The 26,237-nt window shown below is 49.8% G+C and overlaps 8 protein-coding genes across 8 annotated transcripts; 5 read left to right on the forward strand and 3 right to left on the reverse strand.

The window, feature by feature from the left end:
• Positions 1-86: 86 nt before the first annotated feature.
• BO87DRAFT_347547 (uncharacterized protein) lies at positions 87-1,651 on the forward strand (the record flags this gene model as incomplete). The annotated part of the gene is made up of 4 exons (XM_025620939.1): positions 87-648; positions 700-777; positions 844-931; positions 968-1,651. The coding sequence occupies exons 1-4, from the start codon at positions 182-184 to the stop codon at positions 1,649-1,651; spliced, it is 1,317 nt and encodes a 438-aa protein (XP_025485013.1). The 5' UTR covers positions 87-181.
• A 491-nt stretch (positions 1,652-2,142) lies between these two features.
• On the forward strand, positions 2,143-3,612 carry BO87DRAFT_323224 (acyl-CoA thioesterase II). Its single transcript, XM_025620020.1, has 4 exons — positions 2,143-2,309; positions 2,373-2,802; positions 2,856-3,373; positions 3,429-3,612. Exons 1-4 carry the CDS (start codon positions 2,208-2,210, stop codon positions 3,474-3,476), a joined length of 1,098 nt encoding a protein of 365 aa, XP_025485014.1. The 5' UTR covers positions 2,143-2,207; the 3' UTR covers positions 3,477-3,612.
• A 162-nt stretch (positions 3,613-3,774) lies between these two features.
• On the reverse strand, positions 3,775-5,517 carry BO87DRAFT_371728 (heme-dependent oxidative N-demethylase family protein). The gene is made up of 3 exons (XM_025622101.1): positions 4,749-5,517; positions 4,569-4,691; positions 3,775-4,492 (listed from the first exon to the last, which is right to left on the reverse strand). The coding sequence occupies exons 1-3, from the start codon at positions 5,165-5,167 to the stop codon at positions 4,090-4,092; spliced, it is 945 nt and encodes a 314-aa protein (XP_025485015.1). The 5' UTR covers positions 5,168-5,517; the 3' UTR covers positions 3,775-4,089.
• Positions 5,518-8,666: 3,149 nt separating this feature from the next.
• BO87DRAFT_392246 (endonuclease/exonuclease/phosphatase family protein) lies at positions 8,667-9,668 on the forward strand (the record flags this gene model as incomplete). The annotated part of the gene is made up of 2 exons (XM_025624997.1): positions 8,667-9,033; positions 9,070-9,668. 2 exons carry the CDS (start codon positions 8,667-8,669, stop codon positions 9,666-9,668), a joined length of 966 nt encoding a protein of 321 aa, XP_025485016.1.
• A 1,172-nt stretch (positions 9,669-10,840) lies between these two features.
• Positions 10,841-13,198, reverse strand: BO87DRAFT_392247 (Hsp70 family protein; the record flags this gene model as incomplete). The annotated part of the gene is made up of 4 exons (XM_025624998.1): positions 10,841-11,040; positions 11,097-11,535; positions 11,592-12,524; positions 12,602-13,198. The coding sequence occupies 4 exons, from the start codon at positions 13,196-13,198 to the stop codon at positions 10,841-10,843; spliced, it is 2,169 nt and encodes a 722-aa protein (XP_025485017.1).
• A 1,607-nt stretch (positions 13,199-14,805) lies between these two features.
• BO87DRAFT_371732 (N2227-domain-containing protein) lies at positions 14,806-16,391 on the reverse strand. The gene is made up of 3 exons (XM_025622102.1): positions 16,236-16,391; positions 16,043-16,159; positions 14,806-15,952 (listed from the first exon to the last, which is right to left on the reverse strand). The coding sequence occupies exons 2-3, from the start codon at positions 16,147-16,149 to the stop codon at positions 14,815-14,817; spliced, it is 1,245 nt and encodes a 414-aa protein (XP_025485018.1). The 5' UTR covers positions 16,150-16,159; positions 16,236-16,391; the 3' UTR covers positions 14,806-14,814.
• An 11-nt stretch (positions 16,392-16,402) lies between these two features.
• Positions 16,403-17,333, forward strand: BO87DRAFT_454396 (proteasome assembly chaperone 4 family protein). Its single transcript, XM_025628559.1, has 2 exons — positions 16,403-16,723; positions 16,892-17,333. The coding sequence occupies exons 1-2, from the start codon at positions 16,547-16,549 to the stop codon at positions 17,117-17,119; spliced, it is 405 nt and encodes a 134-aa protein (XP_025485019.1). The 5' UTR covers positions 16,403-16,546; the 3' UTR covers positions 17,120-17,333.
• An 8,016-nt stretch (positions 17,334-25,349) lies between these two features.
• On the forward strand, positions 25,350-25,981 carry BO87DRAFT_1672 (uncharacterized protein). The gene has a single exon (XM_025618296.1). It carries the CDS (start codon positions 25,422-25,424, stop codon positions 25,737-25,739), a length of 318 nt encoding a protein of 105 aa, XP_025485020.1. The 5' UTR covers positions 25,350-25,421; the 3' UTR covers positions 25,740-25,981.
• The last annotated feature ends 256 nt before the right edge of the window (positions 25,982-26,237 follow it).

Here is a 26,237-nt window from a genome sequence, read left to right on the forward strand (position 1 = left end):
GTCATCCCGGCGAGTGCGTCAGGTTCTAGGCTGCCACATGAGATACCTGAGGAGACAATCATTTGACGTCTTGAAAACTATATCTACCGCCATCAACTATACATACAACGAAACTCAGGAGACCATGTCTCATCACTTTCACAAGCTTTACACTTGACCACTTTGTTGCTAACTTGTCACCATGCCTGCTGGGTCTTGTCAAGTCTATGGCTCCGTATCTGGTGAGGACATCAACAGTTACCCGAAATATACTGGTTCGCCCTTGTTGTTGTTCCTCGCTGATCTGTGGCTCTTCCTCTGTAATATTTTCTACCTACCATGCATTTTCTTGCCTCTCACGCCATGGCCATGTGGGAGTCTGGATGAGCTGTACCCTTCTCCAGCCAATATCTTCGACATCTGTCTTCATTGTGTTTTGTTTGTCCTCCAGCTCGTCTTTCTTGTCTCACTCCCATTGTTTATCTGGCTACCATTCGGCATCTACGTTCTGTATATTGTGACCGCTCTCGCCTTGAATACGCTCATCTGCTACGCTTTGAACCGGGGTATCCCATCAGACGGTCTCAGGTCGACAGAGGATGATTTCTCAAGACGGTGGAATCGCCATGAGGACGAGTATTGGATCTTCCTCAATGGGATTTGCGTCGGGTTAGCGTTCATTTCCATCCTATCTTGTGAGCATAAGACTGACCGAATCAGGAGGAACTGGCTACAGAATAACGTCGACCGCATATCGCGGACATTCCACCGTCCAGTAGTCGGCGTCCACAATAAAACGTATGCTTCCCCATCCTTTGTTAAGGTTCAAACTATTCAGATATATGGATGTCTGATAGTGGTTAGAACGGGTGTCATATTTGACATTATCCAATGCCTCATTCAACGTTGTCTGTTGTACGCGACAAATGATGTCCGAGACTGCTACGTGTTGGTTAGAAGAGCACTGTACCGGCCAGAGGTAAAAAAGGTTGTTTTAATCCTGCACTCGCAAGGGGGTATTGAGGGCGGAATGATCCTGGATTGGCTCCTTGATGAAGTACCACAGGATCTCATCAGACAACTGGAAATCTACACCTTTGGCTGTCTTGCAAATCACTTCAACAACCCGTATCGCGACACGGCATCGTGTAACGCAGCGATGCGCTATGTGCGCACGGGAGACATCATTGGCAATATCCACAACCGCAGCATCTTACACATTGAGCACTACGCCAACAAACGTGATTTTGCATGTCGATTTGGGGTGCTGAATTTCGACCACAGTAAGCCCCAGGATCGCCGCGAAAATCGATTCATGGGTAAAGTGCTCGTTAGTCCCGCTTCAGGCCACCAGTTCAATCAGCATTATCTTGATACGATGTTCCCACTTGACCCAACTAACCGGTTTACGCGGGAGCCACGGGAGGGCGACTTCATGGACACAGATGTCGTAGTAAGTCGGCATGATAGGCGTGAAGAAGATAGGCCTGTCACGATCCTAGATGCAGCGGGGCTGTTGGACGCAGGCACTGGGGAAGTAGATGGCACTAGTTTGAACTCGGTACTCTCCGGTAGTGCGCAGAACATGAAAGTTGGGCTCAATATGAAGTTGAAGATGCACCAAATGAGCAGATTGTGGCTCTATCGAAATGGTGGCCGTCCAGTCTCGTGAGCTTGCTTTCTATCTGCAGGTGTGAGATAGGCTTTTTGTACCATAGGTTCTTCTGAACGAGAATGTGAGATACTAAGTGCAATTCATACGTAATTTGATCATTGGGCTTGCTATCACAGCAGTCATTGAGTTGTGCAGCTGAGGATAGCTCCAAACTGAAAGTCTGGCTTGTCGTCTTACGCGTACTTAGTAAATGATTGCTTTTGCGATAATAAAGCCTCGGCTGTCTGGTTGACATAAAAGGCCACTGCCAAAAATCCTTCCAATAGGACACTCAGAAATTATCAGGTGCCTATGCACTTGCAGGACACTTTGCTCCGTCATATGGCAGTATATATGTTAAACCGTGCACAAGTCCGGAGATGCCGACAAAATTATGAAGAATCGAGATGCCTCGGCTATTGCCCGAATCGGAAAGCCCGTGCTCCACCGAACCGGCGTGTGAAGGCGGCCTCCTTAACCCCCGCCAGATCTTAACACTTTCTTCTTTATTTGCTTCGTGCATATTCCTGGGTTTCAACTCCTTACTTGTCTCGGAGTCGGAAAAGCACTAGATATGGCGGAATCAGCGACTCTTTTCAAACCTCCGCCGTTGGATCCCACCAAGGCGCCCGTTGAGAATGTGTTAGAGCTGACACCGGTGATTGACGTGGGGAAAGTATGTCTTTCCCTCCCATCTCTTTAGTTCTCGCGAGTCCAACGGTTTTCTCTCTTTCAACAGGATGTTTTCACCAATACGCGACCCCTTTGGCATCCGCCTGGTGCGCGAGGCATCTACGGCGGTGCTGCCATCGCCCAGTCTCTCGCCGCTGCGCTACGAACTGTTCCCGCCGATTTTGCCGTCCATAGCATGCACTGTTACTTCCTCCTCGCCGGTGACTCCGAAATCCCTATACTGTACCACGTGGAACGAGTACGTGATGGAAGGAGCTATATCACGCGGACGGTACAGGCCAAACAGCGCGGTCGCCCCATCTTCACCACAACACTGAGTTTCAACAAGGCCAACAGTGGCGGCAAGAAGAAGCTCGAGCATGCATCTTCGATGCCAGCTGTCACTTTGCCAGAGGAGCCTGGACCGGGGTCTAAAAGGAGGTTCGAGGAATCGGGCGGTGGGCCATTTGAATCACAGAAAGCGGGGGTTATAGATCGTCAGTCTTCATAGTGTCGGTAGAGCTTGAGGTTTATATGCTGACTGTCTCAGGAAACCGTCCTCCTCAGGAGAGGAAAACGAGACGATTCATGCGGTCACGGGGCAAGATTTCCGATGCGGGTGGTCATCAGGCTCATCTTTCCGCCCTTGCATATATGACCGACAGTTATTTCATTGGCACTGTGTCCAGGGTTCACAACATTCCTCGGTTCTCTTCCCCAGAGGAACTCAAGAAGGCACTAAATGCGCTCAAGAACCCGTCTGACCTAGATGATGAGGATATTGCGCGCGCTCTCAAGGAGCTGAAGGAAGAAGAAACGGCAGATTTACGCCGTCGCTTGGAGGGCGCTTTGCACAGAGTAACTAACCAGCCACCCCAGGAACATAAGGAAGTGGGCATGATGGTCAGTCTTGATCACTCGATCCACTTCCATAACCCTTGGGCATTCCGGGCAGACGAATGGATGCTTACAGAAATGGAGAGTCCTTGGGCCGGTGAGGGACGAGGTTTGGTTCTGCAGAAAATCTGGTCAAAGGATGGAACATTGATCGCTACATGCACCCAAGAGGTATGTGTGTTGAGTGCTTTTACTGAAAGGACATGTCTAATGAGTTGCTTTATAGGGAGTCGTGCGCCTCAAACAAGACGAGCCACCTCGGTCTAAGCTTTGACGACGAGGACACATGCCGTTGACGTCCAGTCGTAGTAGATATACCCGTATTTGTGTATTCTGGAGTAAATTATGTTAGATAGTATAGATCTGGTTAATAGTACATAGTATAGTCTGCAACGAACCGATCATATTCCATCATCTTCAGTCATTCCTCGTCGGATTCTTTCGTTGGTCTCTTGGAGCACATCCATATATTACTGGCACCTGAAATGAAATTCATATAGTCCAACTGTAAACATTGGTGCTACTGGATACTATAGTTTTCAATTGAGAGCAAGTAGTATGCTCCTTCTCACATAAAAAGGTAGAAGTGTGTGCATTCTGGGCTGGTCTGAAGTCTCCCAGGCGAACAACTATAATATATCAACAAGATTGCTCAAGTCATGCAGATCGTCAACGGTATCATGAAAATGCAGAATAATACAGGCAATAAAGAAACAATGCTTTGACCGGAGACTTTTCAATTCAGACAGCCGCCCATCCGTTTGATGGCCCAATGCAAGAAGCGATGCAAAACGCAAAAAATGCAACAGAAAGCCTCCCATGCGATGGCGTCCTTTTCGCCGCCTTCCCCTTCTTCCCTCCTTCCCTACCTCATTAATCTTCAACCATTACACCATCATCTTTTCGGGGTCTTGTTGATACATTCGGCTTTTCTTTTCACAGTACTCCAGAGCCTTAGGGCCCCAGACCTCTCTTCCTTTATATTCACCCACATACTCTGGCCAGCTCTTAATCTCTTTGGCAAGGTTTTGCAGTTCCTGCATCGGCAGCTCGTCCAGCGTTGTCAAGATGGTCTTGACACCAAAGACGAGTGCTCCGGTACGAGGGAGTCGACGGAAAGTTTGCCGCTCGCGACGAATGACAATATCTTGCGGCGTTGGATCAGGGTTCTCCTCAGATAGAGAAGTTGGTCGATAGAGGATCTCAAATAGGTCTTCATCGGGCCGTTTCACTTCGACGAAGTAGTTGGATCTCTCCATGGGCGATGCCGGCGTGAGCCGAGCCAAGAACCTGGAGTAAGAACGTTAGCCTCTCTCCTTGCTTCTGCAATTCGCCTTTACTGCCAGTCAAAACATCCAGAACTTACTTGCTGACTGAATTGGCAACCTGCTGATGCCACAGTGGTACCGGATTGTGAAGCTTAGAGATGGTCCACCCAATGCGGTCTTGAACTGTCCAGCCAACGGGAAAAAGGCTTGCGCTGGCGGCGCTATTCATATCGGTTAGTCGGTCTATTTGGATGCAGAAACAGGATTATAAGACTAACAGATAGTACTCGTCCTCCTCGTTTTTCATCAGAATACTCAGGTCCTCCATCGTCAGTCTGACGGCGATTTCTAGAGGATCGACGTCTTTGTTCTTCCCTCCAAAGCAAAATGTCTCTCCGGTCATCTTGTTGTGCACAGTCGTTTCATCGCCGCACTTTTTCTGTTCGAACACATTGGAGAATCGCTGGCAGAGGAATTCAACTACCTCCTCCAATGCCTCTAAACATGCATCGTATGACTCGGGGAGGCATTGGAGGACCTTGCTCTTCTCTGTCTCCAGCAATTGGCTTCTAACTTCGTGCTCGTCCATATAGTTCTTGTCAACGGTGAGCCAGTTCTCCACGTCCAATTTTCGAACGTCCATCATAACTCGGTATCTCTCCCTGCCCTTGATGGGCTGGGCCGGATAAGGAGCCATTTTCTTGAGATCATTGCAATCTGGTTCCTGGGTATGTTTTGTGCGCCATAACGATGAAAGATTCTTTCGGTATCTGGTGAAGATAACGGAAAGAAGAAAAATTGACAACGCAAGACATGATAGGGTATTCATTGCCGTTGAGAAGAAAGTCCACAACGAAAGGGAATGAAGAAAAGGAAAAAAGAAAAGAAGAGGATCTTCGATGAAGCTTTTTATTGTTCACGCATACAGGTCTCCACGTCGCAAGTCTGATGGGAAGAGGCAATGGGAGAATTCAACATGGCGAAACTCTCTGCTCCCGGCGAGGACAATGGCTCCAATTATAATCAGGAGAGTAAGCCATAGTCTCAAAGATCATCATTAGGGTCAGACGATTTAGCTACAAGTGGACTACTACATTCCGGATTCAGAGAGCTGGGTTGGGTTCTGATACGTTCTGTCTTTCCCCGCAAAAGCCGCAATTCGCCGCCCCGAAAAAAGAAAAGGAACCTGACAGCATCCACATGATCCCACTGAATTCTCAGCATTCATTTCAATCGAGCTCCACTGGGTCTTAGTGGTAAACGCGGGGGTGAGGATCCATCAGAGAGTGAACTCTATGTGGACGAGAAACTCAAACCATGCGCAGGTCCGTCTCCGCCCTGGATCCGCAGCCCGGCCCATGTACTAGCTGCTGGATGTCACTTCAATTGCGACGGTACCGGTGCCTACTAACCTTGATTTGCCTGAATGGGAATGGTACTAAGTTAACGCGCTTACTCACATACGAAAGAGTACTAGGCCGGGCAAGGGTTGTGACAGTGACAATAATACCACTCCCTACTTCCATTCTTCCTATGGAATCGTCAGGCGGAGCTCACGCGTATATCGTCCGTGCGCGCGCCCATTGGAAGACCTCGTGAGCTGAACCCGATCGGATCCTAGGGGAAATGATTCCCCTGTCTAACAGGTTCCTGCGGTTCCGCCCCAGCGGTATTCGTCTTTTTTTTCTTTCCCGGGGCAGACGCAGCGACATCGAAACGGGGACATCGTACTTGATGGAATTACGAAATGAGAAAGAAATAGCGCAGTCCGGTATGTTGGGACCACCTCCGGGGACCAGTCAAGCATGTCTTTAGACCGGAGTGCATGAAAATCATACATCATCACCTGTGCAACAGAGGGCACGATGACCGAAGGAAAGCGCGTGGGATGCTGCGTGGGCCGGCTTCCCACTCGGTACCGAGTGGGAGGAGGGTCATCAGCTCCCAGCGTAATGGCAAATAGACGTCCTCTTAGCCGGCTATGAAATTCTACGGACCTGCCTACCATGCTGGGGATAGAAAGAAGGCACCGCTTGGTCTCCATCTGTTTCGAGTGACGTGCTGGCAGTCTAGTCATTCCAGTTGCTGCGACTGGTCAGTCGGCTCCGGCGCAGCGATGCCACTATATTGGAGCTAAGTCGTTAAGAGAAAGCCCCAGGTCGGCACTGACGTACTGTGAGGTGTCCTTGCAGTCCTGCCAGGCCTCTGGCGCAGACTATACGCTATTCACCCGCTAGTGGAATTCTACTTACTGTGTTGGGACGTGCATCCCATCCATGGTAAGTTGATACTCAGCGTGGGCGTGATGGAAAATTATGAAATAACCTGACGGGCGATCCACCTCCGGCACGAGTCCAGAATCTGCTCTTTTTGTTTTTTTCTCCACTCTTCCTAAATGAGCCCATCTGGGGTTTTGCGCTGCAACCGCCCCAGTTCGCGCAAAGCGCGCTTGCCGCAGGTCCAGTTTAATTGGGAACTAATTATCAGTGTCCGTTACGTTTGCTCTTCTCAATGTGCGACAAGACGGCGGTGTCTCAAGAAAGAATGCGTCTTTTTCTCCCACTCGTCTCATCTAGCTGGCTTTTGAGTCTTTTTTTCCTTTTTCCACTTTTGGTTTATCTTTTACGTTGCTTATGCCGCGTTTCTTTGCTTTTCCTCTCATTTCTTTTTTTGATTTTTTATTTTCCCATCCTCTCTATACTCTTTCGGGATTGCTTACTTTGCCCCTTCCATCATTGTTGGGGCGATCTCAGATTTCCTCCGCCAGAAGATCAAGGTTAATCACCCTGTTTTCTTGCATTTCCTTTTTCTTTTTTCGGGTTCTCCTCTTCAGTTTGCATTCGTCACATCTGTCCAAAATCATCCACCGAGAGTATCAAATCCTCCGAGACACAGCGGGCTCTCGGACCGAAATGGGCTTTCATTGCCCCCAACTTGCTTTTTTGTACGCCAGCTCGCCGATAGCAACGATGGGACAGTGGGGAGTTCCTAGTGTCTACTGCCTTGACTTGACGACGACGCTCTAAGTGGACTGACTGGCTTGCGGACCCAAAATTGTCTGCCTTTCGGCACAGCCTACTATCTTAGTCCATACGGTACAGGCCATAACTCATGTCTAGACTCTCTAGGCCTCAGAAAAACACCGGCGCACGGTGTGGTAACCCATCTTTCGTCAGTGATCGTCGAATGATTGAAGAGGGATTTGCAAGAATCTCGGCGGGCCATACGGCATTACTCCGTAGCGACGGATTGACTCAGCTCAGGCCTAGTCTGAGTCTTTGGGAGCCTACTAAGTCGAGGGCTCCTCTTTCTGGACCACGCCATCGGAGTGGACGAGGAAGCTGCAATTCCGTGCTGTGGGACTTGACTAGGCCCAAGTTGGGTCCAAGTCCCAAGAGGATCGACTCACCGTGCACGGACGGCTATGCCGGTCCTACCATGGTGGTTCTCCACGATTCTCCGCATGGCAATGAGACTTAGTTCTGGGTCTACACCGGTCTTGGTAACTGATAAGCCACTGGCCGGTCGCCCTAAAGGGCAGCTTGTACGGTAAGATATTCGTACTTGTGTCAGGGCGTCTTACCCAGCCTCTGGGACCAGAAGTACAAGACCGGCTACCACTCGGGCTTAGATCGGGGAGGGCGTGTCTCGTCTCGTAGAGGGAGAAAGTAGTCCAGATGGCCAGGGTTTACTGCCGCCGTTGCTGAACGGGGCTCTAGTGGCCTTGGCTTTTGCAAGGCAGCTGAACAGGGCGCTGCCTAGATCTTAGTAAGATGATGAAATCAATTGAGCCGACGGAACACAGACGCTGCCACGAAGGGGGAAGACGCCCGACAGACAGGTTTGGAGGGTCTCCTCGCAGCAGAGTGAAAACGTGGATGCAGTGGCCTTCCTGTTTGAGCGATTTGGAAGCCATCATGTGATCCAGCTGGTGAATGACCCCTGCATCATGTGATTGCAAGGAGGCTCGCTCCAACGTCCATCCCAACGCATCTTCCCCTCCTCCTTCGTTCTTCCCCTCGTCCTTATCCCAGGGAGCAAGCAAGCACTTCGCCCCAGCTGTGTCACCCCCCTCGTTGTTTCATCCTCGGATCCAACGAAAACTGCCACTGCAGGCTCATCACCAAGCCTCTCCACCCCTCCCAATTGGGTCATCTAGGCAGATCGTGAGGAACGTGTCTCTGCACTGCACAACCATGACTTCCTCAGCAAATGTTTCTACACAGTCCCTTCCGTTACCAGCTGATGCGGATTCCCCGCCAACTTTTCAGGAATGGTACTCCTTCGATGCACTCTCCAACTGTTGGAGCCCACTTCCACCCTCTACCTCAGTGACTTGCGATGAGAGCACAATGTCAGCCTCAGACAAAGCGAAACTGAAGATACCTGCACTTAACCTTGTAACTTGGAATGTAGATGCCTTCGCCAAGTTTCCCGATGACCGTATGGCCGGTATCATTTCCACCATACGCAATCAAACACCTCCACCTGACATACTCTTCTTCCAAGAAGTCCCTAAGGCAGCACTGTTTTACCTCCTCGATGAACCCTGGATTCGCGAGGGTTGGTATTCTAACGAGGGGGACCTCAGCAACTAAGGGGGTCTCGCATTCATTACCATGATACTCTTATCCAAAGCCAGTTTCAGTACAGACAGTCGGGACCCAGACAAAGCATGCCTCGGACCAGTCTGGCGAGTTGATTATCCAAGTAAGTTTGACCGAGACGCTCTCTGCTGTGATGTCTTCATGCCACAATCCGCTACCCGTGTCCGTTTGGCCAATGTGCATCTGGACTCTCTTGCTTTCCAGCCAAGTTGTCGTCCGCGGCAGCTCGCCATCGTTGCAAATAGTCTCCGTTGTGCCGGGCATGGCTTCGTCGCAGGAGACTTCAACCCTGTCCTCCCAGAGGATGACAGTCTCGTGGCCACCAACGGTCTGGTAGACGTGTGGAACGAGCTGCACCCCGACGAACCGGGCTTCACCTGGGGTCTTGATGGTCGGGAACCTTTCCCTCCAGGACGGTTGGACAAAGTGGCCGTTCTTGGCCTGAAGGGGCAAGAGATGGACATTCTTCATCCCGGTGCAATCAACAGCGCGGGACAGGGTCTACTGCTACGGCAATTGGATACCCCCATGCCTTGGAGTGACCATTCAGGTCTAAAGTGCTGCTTACGTTTTGCTAATGAGCCTTTGTAAGCATATCACCAACATTCCCTCTAGTCTCTCTCTCTCTCTCTCTCTCTCTCTCTCTCTCTCTCTCTCTCTTAGCTTCTCTATGCATTTACCTCTTGAGCAAGGACACACATCTTCCCAGGCTCCCTCCCACCACACACACACACGTGGCTCTAGCATCCATTAATCCTTTTTTATCAACCCCAACTGGTCAGACGCACCTGTCTATCACTGTATGCGTATAAGAGGACAAGACAAGACAGGAAGGAAAGGACTATCTCCAATGTCCTCCCCCATGCATATATCTATCAATGCATCCAATAAGCACCCCACATTTTCTATATACAGTAGTTGTGACAGCTTCATTTTTTATCTACGGATGATGGATGATGGATGCCTTGATCCCAAACCAGCCACCAGCGTCAGACGTGCATGAACGTACACGTCTATGTTATCCGTCTTCTTTGAAAAGGAACTACGTGGCTTATCTTGGTTTCCTACTGTAGAGAGTGTGAGAGGGAGTCTGATTTGACATATGCTTAGCAGTCTTTACCTAAAGAAGAAGTAGTTACTCCAGTTACTCCGTATGGGTGATGGAGATGGTTATTGTATGGTTGTTCATAATGGTGCCCAATAATTACCACAGTACTTCAACTTCATACCGAGGTTCCTGATAATATAAGCATGATGGGGAAAAAAACAAAATAACTCAATGTCGGACAATTTCATAACCAATCATGTAGTCCCTAATATTGGGTATATGCACCTGGACGGTAATTATTGACCTGTCTAGTACAGTAGTAGTCGGCCCGGAAGAATGACTAGGTCCCGAAAGTGACAGCGGCGGTGGAAGAAACCATTATGGATAGTTTTGCCATTATGGGATTAAATAGAATTCATCAAAAAGCTCATCCAAAGAGGTATCCAGGGGAATAAGAAAACACAGACAATTGGCCCCAAAATCGGTGGGGCTCGCAACAAAATGATCATGTCCAAAATCGTCCACACGGACGCAAGCTCAAGCATATAAAACGCCCTCCCAGTGCAGTGCTGATCATCATTGGTGTATCACAAAAGTTGGGACTTCCACATTCAACCCGATTTGTACTCTCAGTCGGTTCTTTTTTCGGACCATCCATACAGGAGCGCTCTCTGCTGCCTGCCTGCCTGCCTGCCTAACCCAAGCAGGGCGCCGTCTACCTAAATTTGGCCCGGCACCGACCCATCACTTCGCCCTGGCAGACAAGCTCTGCGCTGAATTCACTACCATCCAGTGTGAGGTAAATGTCAAAGTACACGCGGTAAAAAGTACCCTGAGGCGTGTCCATGCGCTCGAAATCGGTCTCCAAGTTCTTACGGGACAGATCGGAGGTGAGGGTGACGACTTCCTTGATACCTGCATTCAACGTTAGCACCCCGTCAACAAGGCAGCCAGTCCGAAATGCAACTTACGTGGATCCTTAGTGTACTCGGGACAAACATCCTCATCGCACGCGTACAGGATATCCTCGTACATGAGGGTCGCTCCCGGCGCAACCTGCCGGAAAAAGCTCACCTTGACAGGCTCGCCGATTTTCACCCGCTCGCCCTTCTGCACGAAAATTTGCCTTGTGTACTTGCATCGGTCGCGGCCGTCAAGACTAGGAACACGGTATTGCTCGGGGTGATATCCTTCCTTGAAGGGTTGCAGCGTGGCCATCAGGTAATGGCGTCGTGCTACACGGTGCGTAATCACCCGCTCGGTGATTCCGGCAGTTACGGCACCTTTGACGATGGCAGCGACCGAGTCCATCGGTCGGACTACCTTGGACTGATATTGTGGAGGGACGTGGAGCTTGATCTGCTGGAAAAGATACTCCGAAGCACCGAAACCACCAACAACAAGGACGTTCTGCAATTCTGGTTAGCTTTCCAATGCAGCTGGGCGGACGGATGGTGGGTACAAACCTGAAGTGACCTGTTCTGCGCTTGGATCGCTATGATTTGATTGCGCACCAGCTCAAGGATCCTATTCACGACGGGCTCGAAGCATTGCAGGATCTCCTCGTTAGTGAACGTCATGTAACCCTCCTCGATGCCTGCGTCGGGGAAGTCGGCTTCAATTCCGACATCCACTGCCCATTTCTGGCCATTGTTGCGGAAGTCGGCCTTGATCCGATTCTCAAAGTCCATGATACATTTGGCATAAACCTTGCCTGCCGTGCGGGAACCATCCGGCAATTTCATCTTGCGAATCTTCGCACGGAGAATGTTGCTAAAGTTCCGGTTGAGCGCGGTGGAACCGCACGAATCTCCAGAGCCCGCGGTGCATTCCGCGACGCTGAACGGTTGCTCTTCTTCGACCTCATACGCGATCAAGTCGACCGTACCACCTCCACAATCGACAATCAGGATGGCGTCCCCAATCTTGAGGTTCAGCAGACCGGTCTTTGCACAGAAAAGTGCCGCTGCCTCGGGTTCGGATACCAAGGTGAGGCGGTTGTCATTCTCGTCTCTCAGGAAGCCGGCCTGGAGGGCGGCGGCTCGTGTTGCTGCTTTCCCAGCATCGTTCCAAATGGCCGGTACGGTGATGTAGTACCGAATGTTTCGCTCTTCACGGGTAAACACTTCACCCAAGGTCTTTTGGAGTTGGGCCCGCATGGCCTGTCGCAGCTTGAAGAGGTAGTCGGCGGCGACATCGATCTCCGACTTGCCCGGAGGCAAAGGCGGTAGGTTGATGGGGTCAATGTACGTGTTTCCGGAGAGCATCAGCTGAAGCTTGAACCACTCGACTTTCTGTACCCCTTGCTTCGGGTATCCAGTGGGGGCCAAAGCATCAGCGATATCCGGGCCCCAACCCACCACCTTTTGGTACTGATCGTAGTACAGAACGGTCGGGATCTAGACGAGCCAAGCAAAGACTCTGGTCAGTAAGCTGGTCATGTGCGGAAGTGAGGGGGGAGGGGGCTTCTCGGCACCTTTTGTTTGGTGTGAGTGCCTGCGCCAGGCCACTCTGTGATGATGTCCTCTCTCGCCTCGTTGTTGGTCGCGAATGCAAAAGCCACACCGGAGAATGTCGTGCCAAAATCGATTCCCACAATCAACTGAGCCTTACTCCGGCCGGCGCCTTCTACTTCGACGGCGGGGTTCCGCACGCCGTACTGGGGTTGGTGAAGGCCGGGAGCCATGCCAGGACCGAGCTGCTGTTGTAACCCGTAGCCGGGGGGAGCGCCCATGGGGGCCATGGAGGACTGAGGATACGGTAGGTTGGTATTTAACGGCGGAGGGTGGTGAGGCATAGGCTGGCCTGGCGGCAGAGGGCTGGTGGGCCGGCCGGCAGTGTTGTAGGTGTAGCTCGGGGGGCGCCCCAAAGTATTCTGGTTATTCATGGGGAGGCTGGTGGTCGAGGAACTGGTACCGGAGGGAGGAGAGCTGGGCGAAGTGGCCGAGGAGGGAGCGGCGACGAGGGTGTTGGTAGAAGGAGCGTTCACAGGTTGGCTGTGCTGCACAGGCGAGTGGTTCTTGTTGCGCTTCGTCCCGAAGGTGAACGATTTGAAGTTCAACCGTGAGCTCATCAGGTCGATATGGAAGACCGGATGATGGCACGGAGGGAGGATGCAGATTGGAGGGGGGGAAATAAGGGCAGGAGGGGAGGGAATGAGAGGAGAGAAGAGGAAAGGGAAGGAAGAGGGGAGAGGGGGGAGGGAAAGAATGGAGGGAGAGTGAGGGAGAGGGAGAGAGTAAGCGGGTCAGATGGGTTAAGGCAGCAGAGCAAAGCAGGTAAGAACGAAGGACAAGAGAAGGGAGTGAGTGAGTGACTCTCTCCTCCCCCAAAAGGAATGGAATGGGAATGGCAGGAAAAGTGGGCGTGGAATCGATTGAGGCGGAGTCGGAGAAAGAGGAGGAGGAGCAGCAGCAACAGTTTAAACTAAACACAAACAGACGGGAAAGTTAACTGAACTTTGTCACCAAATTGATTGCGGGGGAGATGCGATGCGATGAGAATGTCAAGGATCGGAAAAGATTCAGCCTCGAAAGGGGGATGGAAAGGGTAAGGGTAAGAAAAGAGAAGCGAAAGAAGAACTAACTAACTAAACGCCCAGCTAATTAACTAAGTCACCAACTAAATAACCACCATTGCTTATGAAGTGAGATGTGGGATTGATTTGATGGCAGGGAATCCGTGCTCTGGAATGATTAAATTGAGAGAGTCGCGATAACGCCCGACTGGATCATGTCTGTTCTGTCAACCCTGGATTCCCCTTCCCCAAATTCTCCGACTACTCCTAATGACGGTACTAACTCTCAGGGTTCTGTCTTGACGGGTCTGGATGCGATCAAAAGAAAAAGAAAACAATTCAAGTAATATAATTTTATCTCGACCAGATAGAGTCTGGCGAATTCATGGTTGAACATGATTCTTTCTCAGCCTGATTCTATTATGGATGTATGATACCATACAGTATGGTATGGTTTGATACTGAAAAGGAACCCCCAGTTTGGTTTGGCCTCGGCGTAAAGAAAGAACCCTTCCGAGAGATTGAATTGATTTCATCTTCCACAAATTACCCATCTACAGTGAGATGAGAGTAAGTATTTCGCGTGCGATCATCTCGATTCTCATCGTCCCAGCCTCCTCGTCTACAACCCAAAGTACTTTTGTTTGACTCGAGATTGACACCCGATGATCCCTTAAACATCGAGTGTTGGCAGTTGAGCCGATCCGTCTTCTTGTTGTGGGTGGATCTGCATCTGCCCGGACTGTGTCCTTTGTTTGGCCGTCCACTCCACTCATCTCTGACTGACTAGTATTTACTTAGCCTCCCATGGACGGAGTGGACACACTCCAAGGAATGGCCCCAAGGAACCGGCGGGTTCAGCCACGCCCGCTAAGCCTTCGCCAGCCTTGTCTGTCTCTCTGTCTGTCTGTCAACTGTCTTCTTTCCCTCTTCTTTGTTTCGTTGTCTGCGGCTGAAAATCTGTGTCTCGCGTATCGCCGATCTGGTTTTATTTCCGTATGGTATCTTTCATGACACAACACCAGACCAACATCCCACATCTTTTGTTTCCCTGTTGACTGGCTGCTTGCTTGCTTACTCCCGACCGACACCGGCCTGTTTTGATGGTCGCCATCATCATCACCTGCCGTTATCTACAAGACTTCAATAAAATCAGTCGTATATAACAACCTCTATACATTTTGTTTCCGTGCTACCCAATGCGACGGCCGATACAATGGCTGCAACATACTGTCCGGGTCCTGGATATATCCACACATGGGTCGCTCGTGCGGCGCTTCGCGCTTCTCGATCGCAAAGCCCATTCGCTCCACGAGGCAAAACACTTCTGCCTCCGTCAGCTCCACATTCCCGGGCTCCCCAATCCCCTGGTCACCCTGGCCCTCCTCACTGCCTCCGTGCTGACTGCGGTTGCTGCCGTCCTCGAAATGCCACAATAACGGTCCCACGTTAATCCAGAGGCCGTTGGGCTTGAGGCAGTGTCGGATCGCCTCGATATACCGGATGAGATTCGGCGCCGTGTCGATGAAGAACACCGTCGCCACGGCATCAAACACCTCTTTATTATTGGCATTGGTGTATAACACAGTAAAGTCGGCCGCCGACATGCTCATGCGCCCAAATGGCGCCGAATTCGCCTGAGCTTCCACCATGGCTGTGCCCGGGTGTTGATCCGGGATCTTGACCTCCTGCAGCTGCTGCTCCCGGGACAGGAGGTTCGAGAAATGCAACGCAAATGGATGCAGTGCGTGTTTCTGAGGGCCGAGCGTGTGGTTCAGAATCCAGCTGCTCGCCAGCAACTGGTGATAGGAGATCTCGTTCCCTTCCGCGGCGAAGCCTTGCCGACAGATTTCAAACACCAGTCTCCCCAAACCGGCGCCAGGAACCAACACCCTGACTTCGTCCTCGTCTTCGGAGCCAATCCGTGCGCCGAACTCGTTCTGCAAGTCGGACAGCACAGGGCCGTAGCAGACGTCTCGCTCTGCCTGGCCTTCTTGACTCCAGTCCCGGTAGAACTGTCTCAGGGTGGAGTGCGCCTTGTTGACATCGGACTGGGTGGCCGTCCCGTGCCAATTCTGACGCGGGTCGTTGGGGTCAGGGTTCGCAGAGAGCCCGAACGACGAGAGACCGGTGGTCAGAATGGCATCTGCGATGTCGGCGTTCACGTCGATGGCGTCATCCACGCGGTTGAAGTTGTCGAGGATGGAGAACGGCGGCTCCGACAACATCTGCCAGTGGGCAGATGGTAGGGCATAAAATGCCTGACGACGACGGTGAGTGGTGTTCATGTGCGCCGTTCTCCGATATTGCCTGAGGGTGTTAGCAACGTAGATGACATGCCAGCGGACTACCACCGATTATGTTCAACAACACGACCGGGTCACATAGCAAATGACTCACCTAAAAGAATCAAAAGCAGCAAAGAGCACACGGCGCTCGGCATTATCAGCCAAGGGGTCGAAATCGCCTGACCAGCTGCGAATTTCATCTGGCTCGTGCTCGTCCATGGTGCAGTGACTAGCAATTCGTATAATCAGCAATCCAATCCCAATACTAGATAGGCCCGTAGTCAAGTAAGAATAGATCTACCTACCTACGTTCAAACCCCCTACTGTAGCCAAAGAAAGAAACAACAGTGGTAACCCAAAAACCGTCGCAAAGAATGTAGCGGGGGACCCGCACAAGAAACTCACTGACTTTTGGCGGCGGGAAGATGCGGACCTCAAAGCGGTGATGCAAACCAAACCACCAAACTTCAACCAGCTGGGTAGCTACTAACAATTATCTATCCTGAACTACAAACAACCAAATATACGCACAACATACTGAACTCAATATACACCACACAACAATACCATCTCATCTCAAGAAATCAATAACAAAAGAAGGTTGAAAAAAAGAAAGATGACAACAGAAATCAAAGAACTCTCCCTCCCCCTCCCTTACACCCCCCACACGACCGCCCACATCCACCTCACACGACACCAAACCTGCAGCACGGTTTTCCTGACCTCGTCGACGCCGGGCGATGCAGCGGGGAGTATCAAGCCGATGGGGAGTTTTGTGTATGCGATGCCGGACGTGAGTGTCTATTCCTGCCATTCCCCCCTGCCTTACTACCATTTTGCTTCTCGCCATTATAAACATACGTTCCTTACTATATATACCCATGAACATCATTATAGTATACATTATATACTACTAGTATAATAGCAGTGAGGGTATAAAACGATCTAACGAAGACTGCAGAGAATGAATCCCAAAAACGTGCTATCAACAACCATCTACTCCTCCCCGGGAAGTGTAGAATACACAGCCCGGATTGCGAAGATTCTCGCAAGGAGAATGAAAACGCCTGTTTATGTGGGTGGGAGTATTGAGCCTGCGACGATGGGGGTGATGGCTGAGGAGGAGATTGAGGGGGTGAAGAGGATTGTGGAGGTTGTTGTTAGGGGGTGGGAGGGGATGAAGGTTTGATTTTTATCATTATCCAGAATGCTATTATGGTGAGTTTGTCGTGCTGTGAGTGGTAGATGTAGGGGATGGATGGATGGAGGATTGATGATGGATGGCATTGGGGGAGTTGGGTGTTTCTCTATTTCTTCCGTCTGTCTGTTAGTTTCTTGTTCTAGTTCTGAGTGTTCATTTGATTATCAATATATTCATAATATGATACTCATGTTAATAGTACAGAGTATTATGATCCTCCTACTAATAAGTGAAGATAATACCTAATACTACTCATGTGATATTCCCATCGGACATTCCGATACACACCTCGGATATACCCAACTAACCACAGTTAGCGCTTCAAATTAATACGAAGAGAGAAGCAATAACCAACGTCCAGTCACTGCAGCGGACCTACCACCTCCGCCCCATCCACCCCCAATTCCAATTCCAATTCCCTCAAGCCCGAATTATCCACTCCGTACGGAGAACGTAGTCTACCGGCCCAACTATCGGAACCACCTCCGATCATTTCGGGGCTACCTACCCGCTAACCACTACCTACCTAGTATAGTACTCATCGTGGAGCTGTCCCGTTTGATTAGAGGCTTAGCTTGGGCGTTATTACTAGTAAAAATTGATCACTGAGCTAGATAGTAACTAACTAGATAACTAGTTAGTAGGTGAAAGGATCAGTCGAGTCAAATTCTTTCCTGTAAGCGTTGTCCTTGCTAATTGACTGACTAGCTAACTAGTTAGCTTGCTTACTTAGTTGACTGTTGAGAAGTATCGTCATAGCCGAGGCGAAGCACGACACTATCTATCCACTATGTTATGGGATTGGTAAGTAGTAAGGAGGAGGAGGAGGAGGAGGGAATATGTAGACAGGTTGAATGCTGTGTGTAAGATGGCTAGCATGATTATGCTTTGCTTGATCTTATTTCATTGTACGGAGTAGACTAGTATAGATTAAGGAGTGGGCTGGGTGCATAGTGATACTTCTTTTCATACTCATTATATCCTTGCTCAGTAGTAATACCCTAGCAACTAAGCAATCTGCATCAACAAAATGCCTCACATCCGACAACAGATATCTGTATATTACTACATCGATTAGTCCAATTCGACACACGAAGCAATTAGCATTATTCTAGTGTGATATATTGGAAGCACTGACCCCGGAGAAAGACTATCCCAGGAATACTACTAACTACAAAGCCCTCGCGGACTAGCCTAGCGCATGTCCGACATAGATAGTGGTAGGTAGGGCATAAGCATCGCTTAGATAGTATTACTACTTGCAATAGCCGACGACTACACAAGTATACTTAGTATAACTATCAATCAATTGGTCTAGATAAGAACTATCTTCTCATCGAACCAATACCGCATGACTACATCAAATGCTAATTGATCTCGTGTCCTTCCCACGGAGTACTACGTAGGTAGGTAAGGTAATCATCGCTCAATCCCTCGTAAGCATTGACCCGCGCGATCTCGGAATCTTCGATCAATCACTGGATTGGGCACAACTTACTACTAGTATCTACTTCCAGTGTGTAAATGTTAATCTCGCAAGATCCTTACAATCCGTAGATGAAAGAATATCACATATTAAATCATAGATAACTGTGATTCCACACACATAATGACAATCACAATACTGCCTAACCGGCATCGCCTATTTAAGTACTAGTACTCATCGACAGATCGATCGATCCCAAAAGGATATGACCTCACTCTTCCCATCCCAAGTGGAATCAATTACGACGACAGAGAAAATAAATCAAATCAGCCAACATCACTGGCCCATGCAATAACAACATCAAGAGGTCAATGCATTCATCCCCCACGTGGACTGGTCGTGATGCCCCCCCTGCTCACGGGCATCTTCTTCAATCATTGGACATTGAGCGACCGAAGTGGTGCCGAGGGCCGGTGGTCGAGCAGCGTATAGAGATGGGCGCGGGAAGAAGAGAGGGGAGGGGGGGTGGGACGAAAAAGGATGAAACAGGAGGCAGTACTCCGTAGTAAAGTGGCAAGAGATTTTGTGTGTGTGTGTGTGTGTGTGTGTGTGTGAGTGAGAGACCCTTGTTGCTGTTACTGTGGGTTAGAAGGTTAGTCCCGGTGACCGGAACTCACCGAATTTGGCGTTGCGATGGACGGACGGGCTTGTATGGACGGATAGGTTTCCTGGGCAGACACCTCGGGAAGTTACTTTCTTACTTGGCTCGCTACTAGATAGTAGTAGTAGTAGTAGTAGTTTACGTAGCCGCCAGAGGAAATGAGAATTAGATAGATAGAGAGGGAGGGAGGGGAGATTAGTATACTTTTGGTAGTAGTAGATACCTATCCACTCCCTCATGACACCGCCCCTTCAGCATTAGTAGCATTGAGAATACGAAATGATTATCTAGTAGAAGCGATGCAGGGTCGGTCTGGCCAGACAGCTAACTACTAAGCTAGCCAAGACTTGCCGTGGGATGTAACAGGGAAACTGACTAGTAAATCAGCGCGTGCGCAAAAGAGGAACTGGGAAGAGATGATACCATCATCTATCCATCTATCTAACCAAGAAAGATGGTTACAGGATGGGGTGCAGCGGCAGACTGTCACGGGATGGACCGTCCACATGGGGATGGATAATGGAGGCCGGAGGGAGGGGAAAGGGGGGCACCGGACCCTGGGAATTGATTGATTGTGCGCTGCTACTAGCAGAGCAAGAGAAATTGTCATTCACCCAATAATAATCATCCGGTCAGTTACCCGGTGGTTGTCTCCAAACCGGACCACATTAGCATTAGTCTAGTACTGTACGTATCTAGCCATACTCCAAAGGGATCCTTTCCCGTCCGGCTGTCGGAATCTGCGTCCATTTCTATGCGTTTGACTGGCTGCTAACTTTAGCTCACCGGAAAGTGCGACTGGCTGACATGACAGCGCGCCCCCCCCCCCCCCCCCCCCCTCGGAGTCTCGGAGACGGATTGGGAAGAGAGATCACGACTATCGTAACCATCTCTCTCCACCTTGTTCTTAATCATCTTGTTATAGGTCATAAGGAATCCCTATTAATTCCTCGTGTAGACTGTGTGATCAATCCCATTGGCGTCGACTATCTACTTTCACCTCAGGTGGCTTGTCTTATCATGGGTGAATAATGGTGATGGTGGTGTTGATTTAATTTCCGGTCATCTCCAGGACCGTCAAGACGGGCTCTAAAGGTCTAACCGTATCGTCGCATCGTTAGAGATCTCGGTTAGAATATCCGGCCCGGCTACGTTACATGCCACCACCTCTCCGGCCTTACCAGACTTGCAGTCGCTAGTCATCCTTAGTCACGACCTCTTAATCTCCTTTTCATTCCCCGTGATTGATGGTCGAGATGATGATAATTTCGGTGGATATTGTTGAATTCCACTTCGTAAATAGGGCATAATGACTGTTGTATTCAGCAATCGACATCGGAGCCTAGGCTCACCTTCAGGCATCTGAGCACACCTGGCTGATACTGGTGCGGGGACCCAAGCCAGCATCATCTCGACACGAGCCTAGATGCCCAGCTAGAGCTGTCCAGGTTCCTGAGCCGAGCTTCCAGCCAACGGGCCGTCATGCAACCAACCCGCAGGCCTCAAAAACGAATCCTTCCGCGACAATAGACCTCGCGACGTCTTACTCCGTACTATGCTTTGCTAATCCCATTAGTATGACCGGGCTGTGCGCCTGGCCCTCCACAAAGGGATAGGCCTGAGCGATTGTAATGTTCGATTCGATAGGCCCAGAAGCAGACCGAAAATATCAGAAACAATGATCAGAGTAATACTTTCTAACAAATCACGAAAATGAAGCATGAGGGGCCGAAAAAGAGAAAGCAAGGCTTCTAGCCCACGGCACAAGACAGGGGGGAATGCGTAACCTGCACCGACGAGGAATGCGGATGTTGTCCGTCTGTGCGACCTCTCCCACTAGATTGGCTGGGGATATCATTTCCGCAGCAGACAGGGCAACATTTTGTGTGTGTGCGTGTGTGCGTGTGTGTCCAGTAGAAAGAAATAGCAGCATGCAGCTGGATCCATGATGCGGCTAGAGCTCGTGCCCACCCCGCCCAACTTCTCTGGTCCTGCGCAGGCACACGACGGTCATAGTCGGCGCTCGGTCGACGGTCATCGCGACTCGGAGCTAATCCTCGTGCTTCCTTGAAAATATGTAGGTACCAGGAAGATGCGTCAATTACTGGGCTCTCCGGAATCCGCGAGCCGAAAGGGAAAAAGTAGTAGAATGGTGCCTGACCAAATATCATCCTCGTCAGCTAGCCACTCGGAACACGATGCCTACAGTACGATCGATGGCTGGATTCAGACATCTCCGAGGGAGCGTCTGCTGATTATCAGTGCGACAAGCAATGGACCCTGTTTCCACTATTTTCCCTTCCGTTTAATTGTTGGATCGACATGACCGTCAGGAGCCCGAGCCTTGATGGATGCCGCGCACACAGACACAGACACACCACTAGATACTGGGATAGGGATGCCAAGTTCGACTACCTGATGATAGTCTCTCGCCCGAGTCGACGGTTGAATGGCAACTGCTGAGGAGAAGGAACATACGCCCCCTCATTGGCCCAGAGATCTGACGGCTAAAGCTAGTCCACGGGCCAGGCTGACGGCGGTGGATGGCAAGTGATACGGTGACCACACAAGCCTCAAAAAGCCTCTCGAAGACAAATGAATTGCGTAGGAGAAGGCGCCAAGCGAAAATTCTGAAGAGCTAAAGAGGATAAGATTAACCGGCCAACAGTGAGGAAAAGGAAAAGAGGGAAATTCGGAGAGAGAAAAAAAAAAAAGGAACGAAAAATCTCCCATCAGATCCCGCATACTAAACTACATTCAGCAGGAGCAAGAATATGGCTAAGGCCGAGGAATGGCAATCATAACCAAATTCTAGGCGAACCGATATCTCTCACGCTCGCTCTCTTTATCCGTAGAGGAAAAGTAGATCAGAAAATAGAAAATAATAAATAATAAATAAAAGTAAAAATAAAGCACAAAAATGATGGGCCGGGGATTTTTCGCTCTGGCCACCACCCGGGCGGTTTTCTCCGTGTTTCGTCCGAAGCTGGCGTCACTCGTTAGACTCCAACTCCGCCACGGTGATCCAAAGTCATCGTCAGCCAGCAGCAAAAAGCAGCTCACCGGCTCAATTGACAGAGACAGAGAACGATGCCCAGAGACAGAAAGAGGCATTAACATTATTATCATTCCCCATCGCGTAATATGCAGGAATTGCGGTGGAACTTGACCACGGTTGCTGCCTCGTGCGTCCATGTGGCTCGGCCAATAGGCTCTGTCCGGAGGCGGGATTCCGAGTCGATCGTCAGAACGATGCTGAACTGCTCGTCTGGTACGGATGGTTGTAGTAGACAGTAGTAGTCTAGTAACCAATGAAAATGATGCTGCTGCTGATGAATGAGTGAATGAATGTCTTGTCTCCCCTTGCACATTCTTCTACTCTCGGAGACATGTACGTATGCCCTGTAGAGTTATGTAGCACCCTGTTCATCCGAGTCAATCCGCGGGAGTCACTGACTAGTACCCTGTAGTACTACTAAGTAGGGTCCGGCAATCGTGGCGCGCGCAGGTTACTGTCCGACAGCCAACCATTCTGCTGGAGACTATCGAACTGTACGGCCCGAGGGCAAATGCGCCTCCGACGACGTTTCAGGAAACACATCCCCATAATCACGCTCATCCCTCCCACGTACTCAGGGGGGGAACCAGCAACACACGGACTCCATCAGCATCGGTGAGGAGAATTAAGAATAGTAAAACGATCCGCTTCAACATCCAATCAAACCGTTGAGGAGCCCCATCGACCAGGTGGTAAAGGCGGCTTTGACTTTCCATGTCTCCGTCATCACTGTGACCTCCTGGGACACGCCAACCAACCCAAAGTAGCAAGCTGATGGGTAGATGCGAAGAGGAGGGGGGGGGGAGAAGGAAAGTGGAAAGCCACTCGGCTTTGACGACTCCCAGGGCTCCATCCATGGATGGAGAATGGGGAGGGGGAAAGGAGAGGACAGGCTTACTGTAGACAGCCTAGCTAACAGTTGGACTGCCAGGAGTTGCCGTGATGATCATCAGCGAACCACGGCGGTTCCAGGCTGAACTGGAAGACGAGAGGGACGTACCAATCCAAGCCCGGCCAAGGCCAAATGCCAGTCCTGCCCAGAACAACCTGATCCATGTCAATTCCGCCTCATGGATTACAAACTAGAAAAAGACTAGTCAAGGGCCAAGGAACCTCCTCAGCTGCAGGTCAGAATTTAAGCACGGAGTTGCTCTCCGTACCGACGAATGTCAGAAGTCAGAACCATAGTTAAAATCCCCTTCCAACTACTCTCAACCGTTCTTCCGTCCCAGCCTCTGGGAAGCTCAGCCGTTCCGCCCTTTTCCTGAGTGGGACCTCGTGGCCCATGGATTCACCAAGATTTTTTTTTCATTAATTCCTGGGCAAACCGTAGATGAAAAAGAAATCAAGAAATAATAGAAATACAAAATGGTAGAATGAAACCAAATTAAGACGAGCAGACAGGTAAAAAAAAAAAAAAAAAAAAAATTGTGACGGACACGTTGTGGATAGCCGGTACCCAGGAAGACACTGCCACTGTCGATCTCGGGATACTCTCAACTAGCCAGAGGTCTGATCCTCTACTAAGAACAACCAGCTCAACAGTCAACAGCCTGTGGGCGGGTAAGCGCAACGAAAAAAACGAAAGAAAGAAAAAAAGAGGCCCCCAAGCGATGGACAATGGGGGGAGGGAAAGAAAACGGCGAGCTCAACACGGGAGCTTGTTACCGGAAGGCTGTGGTGCAGCAAAGAGACACACACGCGATGACGGGCCGTTGTAGCGCTGGTTGTTAGTACTAAGTAGTTAGTATCTATCTAGCAGTAGGTGCTAACTCGGTAATCCATAATAATAGTAATTCCATGAGGCGTAGGAAGCAATTTAGAAGTCGCAACGATCAAACAAAGAACCCACACACCGGGCTATTCCGTAGGGCCAGTGGTTTTTAATATATGAGAAACATTCGCATCGAGAGACAATAATAATTTTAGCAGATGGACCGTCGGAACTGGTCCCAGCATCGTCATCGTCATCCCGCTCGTGTTGCCCCTCCGAATTGACCCAATGTGGGATCAGGTTGAAATTCATCTGGCCATCAGAAAAAAGCAATTATTTCATCAATCAGCATTGAATAAGCAATGAGGGGGTGGAAGAAGACATAGAAAAGACCGTAGAAGTGGAAAGAATACAAGAATGACAACAAATAATATTGTATATTAATAAAATGGAAATAAACCCAGACAAAAAGAGTAGAAAGTAAAATGGTAGAATAAGAATAAAATAAATAAAAATAAAAAAGCCTACGCAGGAAAACCAACCCGCCAGTCAATCAACGGGAACCGGGGCCAAGAAGGAAAAAAAAGTAAAAATAAAAAATAAAAGAATAAAAAAAAAAAGAAGGCTGTCGGCAACAGATTCCTAAGGATAGACTTCTGCAGTAAGCTCATTTGCTAATCTCCGCACCCCCCCTTCGATCCGATTTGCGTAGGCACCTGGTCTCGTTTCAGCTATGGCTTTTGGGATTATTGAATATTTTTGTCAACCGCCGAGCTGCTTAGCACTAAACTCTGTAACCGGGGTCAGCCGAGAGACTTTCGGAGCCGATTCCTGGGCATGGATAGGACCCTGGCGCAGGAGCTCTGGCACGCCATCCGAGGCCTGGTCGCATGCAAAAAGTGGGCAGCGGCGCTTGAGTCGAGCTCTTTCCCCCCCTGGTATTGTAAGTAAGTAGTGTTTTCCCCCCTCCCCTCTCTTCTGCTGGTTCTGCCACCAACGGAATGGACGGAAATTGTCTGGGATGGTGAGAATGTTTGTAGCAATCAGATACTCTTGAAGAAGTAAGGTTCATGAGAAGACAGCCAGTCTGCTCCAGTAGTGTTGTAGGGGTCTATGTTTCATAGACCAGATCTAAGTAGGTTACTAGTAAGTAGTTAGTCGTAGAAGAGGGCAAGTGATGCTCGGAAACGGGAAGCTGAACTAAACTGAAAACAATCGGATCGAATAAAATAAAACAGTAGTAATAATATTAAAAAATATTATCCCAATTAAAAAATAATAAAATAAAATAAACAATATTTAGGAAAATCCCAGAGGCTCCGAGGCGGCGATGAAGAAGGATGGATGACTGACGACGTCTGCTCGTTCTTCTTTAGTAGTTCATCCAGAGTATGACCGAGACTGACTGACGACTGGCTTATCATCCCTTCCATGACTGTCGTTGGCCGTCATTCTCATTCTCTTCCTCTGACACTATATTCAACCTTCGTGGTCCCCGGGCTGTCATTCCCTTCTCCCTCTTTCCTTACTACTACAACAATAACAACAACCACTACTACAACAACTACTACTTACTATTCCTCCTTGCTATCCCTCTTCTCTCCTTTGCCCAAAGAAAACAACAACTTGCCCGCGTATTCATCGATTTTTGACCTTTACCTTGTCTGCCAACTTCCCAACCCTCCAACTCAGCTTCCGCCTAAAGTACTATCATCTATCATCATACATTCGCCTAACGCTGTGCCCTGACCTCTTGTCTGGTGCTTGGCTTCGTGCCCACGTTCCTTGCAGCTCGTCTACCTCGGTGGTTCTACTTCATCTCTATCTTTCCTATTTGGCTGTTGTATGGCTTCATCAGCGCCCACAGGACGACTCATCTCCATCTGTCCGCTCCAACGACAATAGAGCTACCGCTTCTAGATGACCCCACGGTAGCCCCATCGTCCCAACTTAACTTTCTGGACTGGAGCATATTGAACCCTGTGGCTCTCTGGTTCGGGTGTAATTTTGGCGCGATCGAGACAGTTCATTGATTGATTGATTTCCATCCCCCCCATTTGCCATCTTTTGCCACTGCGGCCAGCTTCCCGATTCAATCCACACTTTCTCGGGCCTCTTTCTGGGTTGGCGCTCGGGATTTCTGCCGTCGATTCGGGGTCCAATAATTATTCCTCCCTCTTTTCCCCTCCCCATCGTTGTTTGCTGTTGCAGTTGCAGCTATCATCATTCTGCACTAGTGTCGCATTT

Source organism: Aspergillus neoniger, assembly GCF_003184625.1.
Source record: "Aspergillus neoniger CBS 115656 unplaced genomic scaffold BO87scaffold_1, whole genome shotgun sequence".
NCBI classification, from domain to species: Eukaryota; Fungi; Ascomycota; class Eurotiomycetes; order Eurotiales; family Aspergillaceae; genus Aspergillus; species Aspergillus neoniger.

Excerpts from the sequence above, each read along its gene's own strand:
- BO87DRAFT_1672 (XM_025618296.1), top strand. The coding sequence starts at position 25,422 with ATGACTGTCGTTGGCCGTCATTCTCATTCTCTTCCTCTGACACTATAT.
- BO87DRAFT_323224 (XM_025620020.1), top strand. The coding sequence starts at position 2,208 with ATGGCGGAATCAGCGACTCTTTTCAAACCTCCGCCGTTGGATCCCACC. Across the intron at positions 2,310-2,372 it reads CGGTGATTGACGTGGGGAAA|GATGTTTTCACCAATACGCG; the intron begins GTATGTCTTTCC and ends CTCTTTCAACAG. Across the intron at positions 2,803-2,855 it reads GAAAGCGGGGGTTATAGATC|GAAACCGTCCTCCTCAGGAG; the intron begins GTCAGTCTTCAT and ends TGACTGTCTCAG.
- BO87DRAFT_371728 (XM_025622101.1), bottom strand. The coding sequence starts at position 5,167 with ATGGCTCCTTATCCGGCCCAGCCCATCAAGGGCAGGGAGAGATACCGA. Across the intron at positions 4,692-4,748 it reads GAGGAGGACGAGTACTATCT|CGCCGCCAGCGCAAGCCTTT; the intron begins GTTAGTCTTATA and ends CGATATGAATAG. Across the intron at positions 4,493-4,568 it reads GTTGCCAATTCAGTCAGCAA|GTTCTTGGCTCGGCTCACGC; the intron begins GTAAGTTCTGGA and ends TTCTTACTCCAG.
- BO87DRAFT_371732 (XM_025622102.1), bottom strand. The coding sequence starts at position 16,149 with ATGGACGAGCACGAGCCAGATGAAATTCGCAGCTGGTCAGGCGATTTC. Across the intron at positions 15,953-16,042 it reads GCTGCTTTTGATTCTTTTAG|GCAATATCGGAGAACGGCGC; the intron begins GTGAGTCATTTG and ends TAACACCCTCAG.
- BO87DRAFT_454396 (XM_025628559.1), top strand. The coding sequence starts at position 16,547 with ATGACAACAGAAATCAAAGAACTCTCCCTCCCCCTCCCTTACACCCCC. Across the intron at positions 16,724-16,891 it reads TTGTGTATGCGATGCCGGAC|AGAATGAATCCCAAAAACGT; the intron begins GTGAGTGTCTAT and ends CGAAGACTGCAG.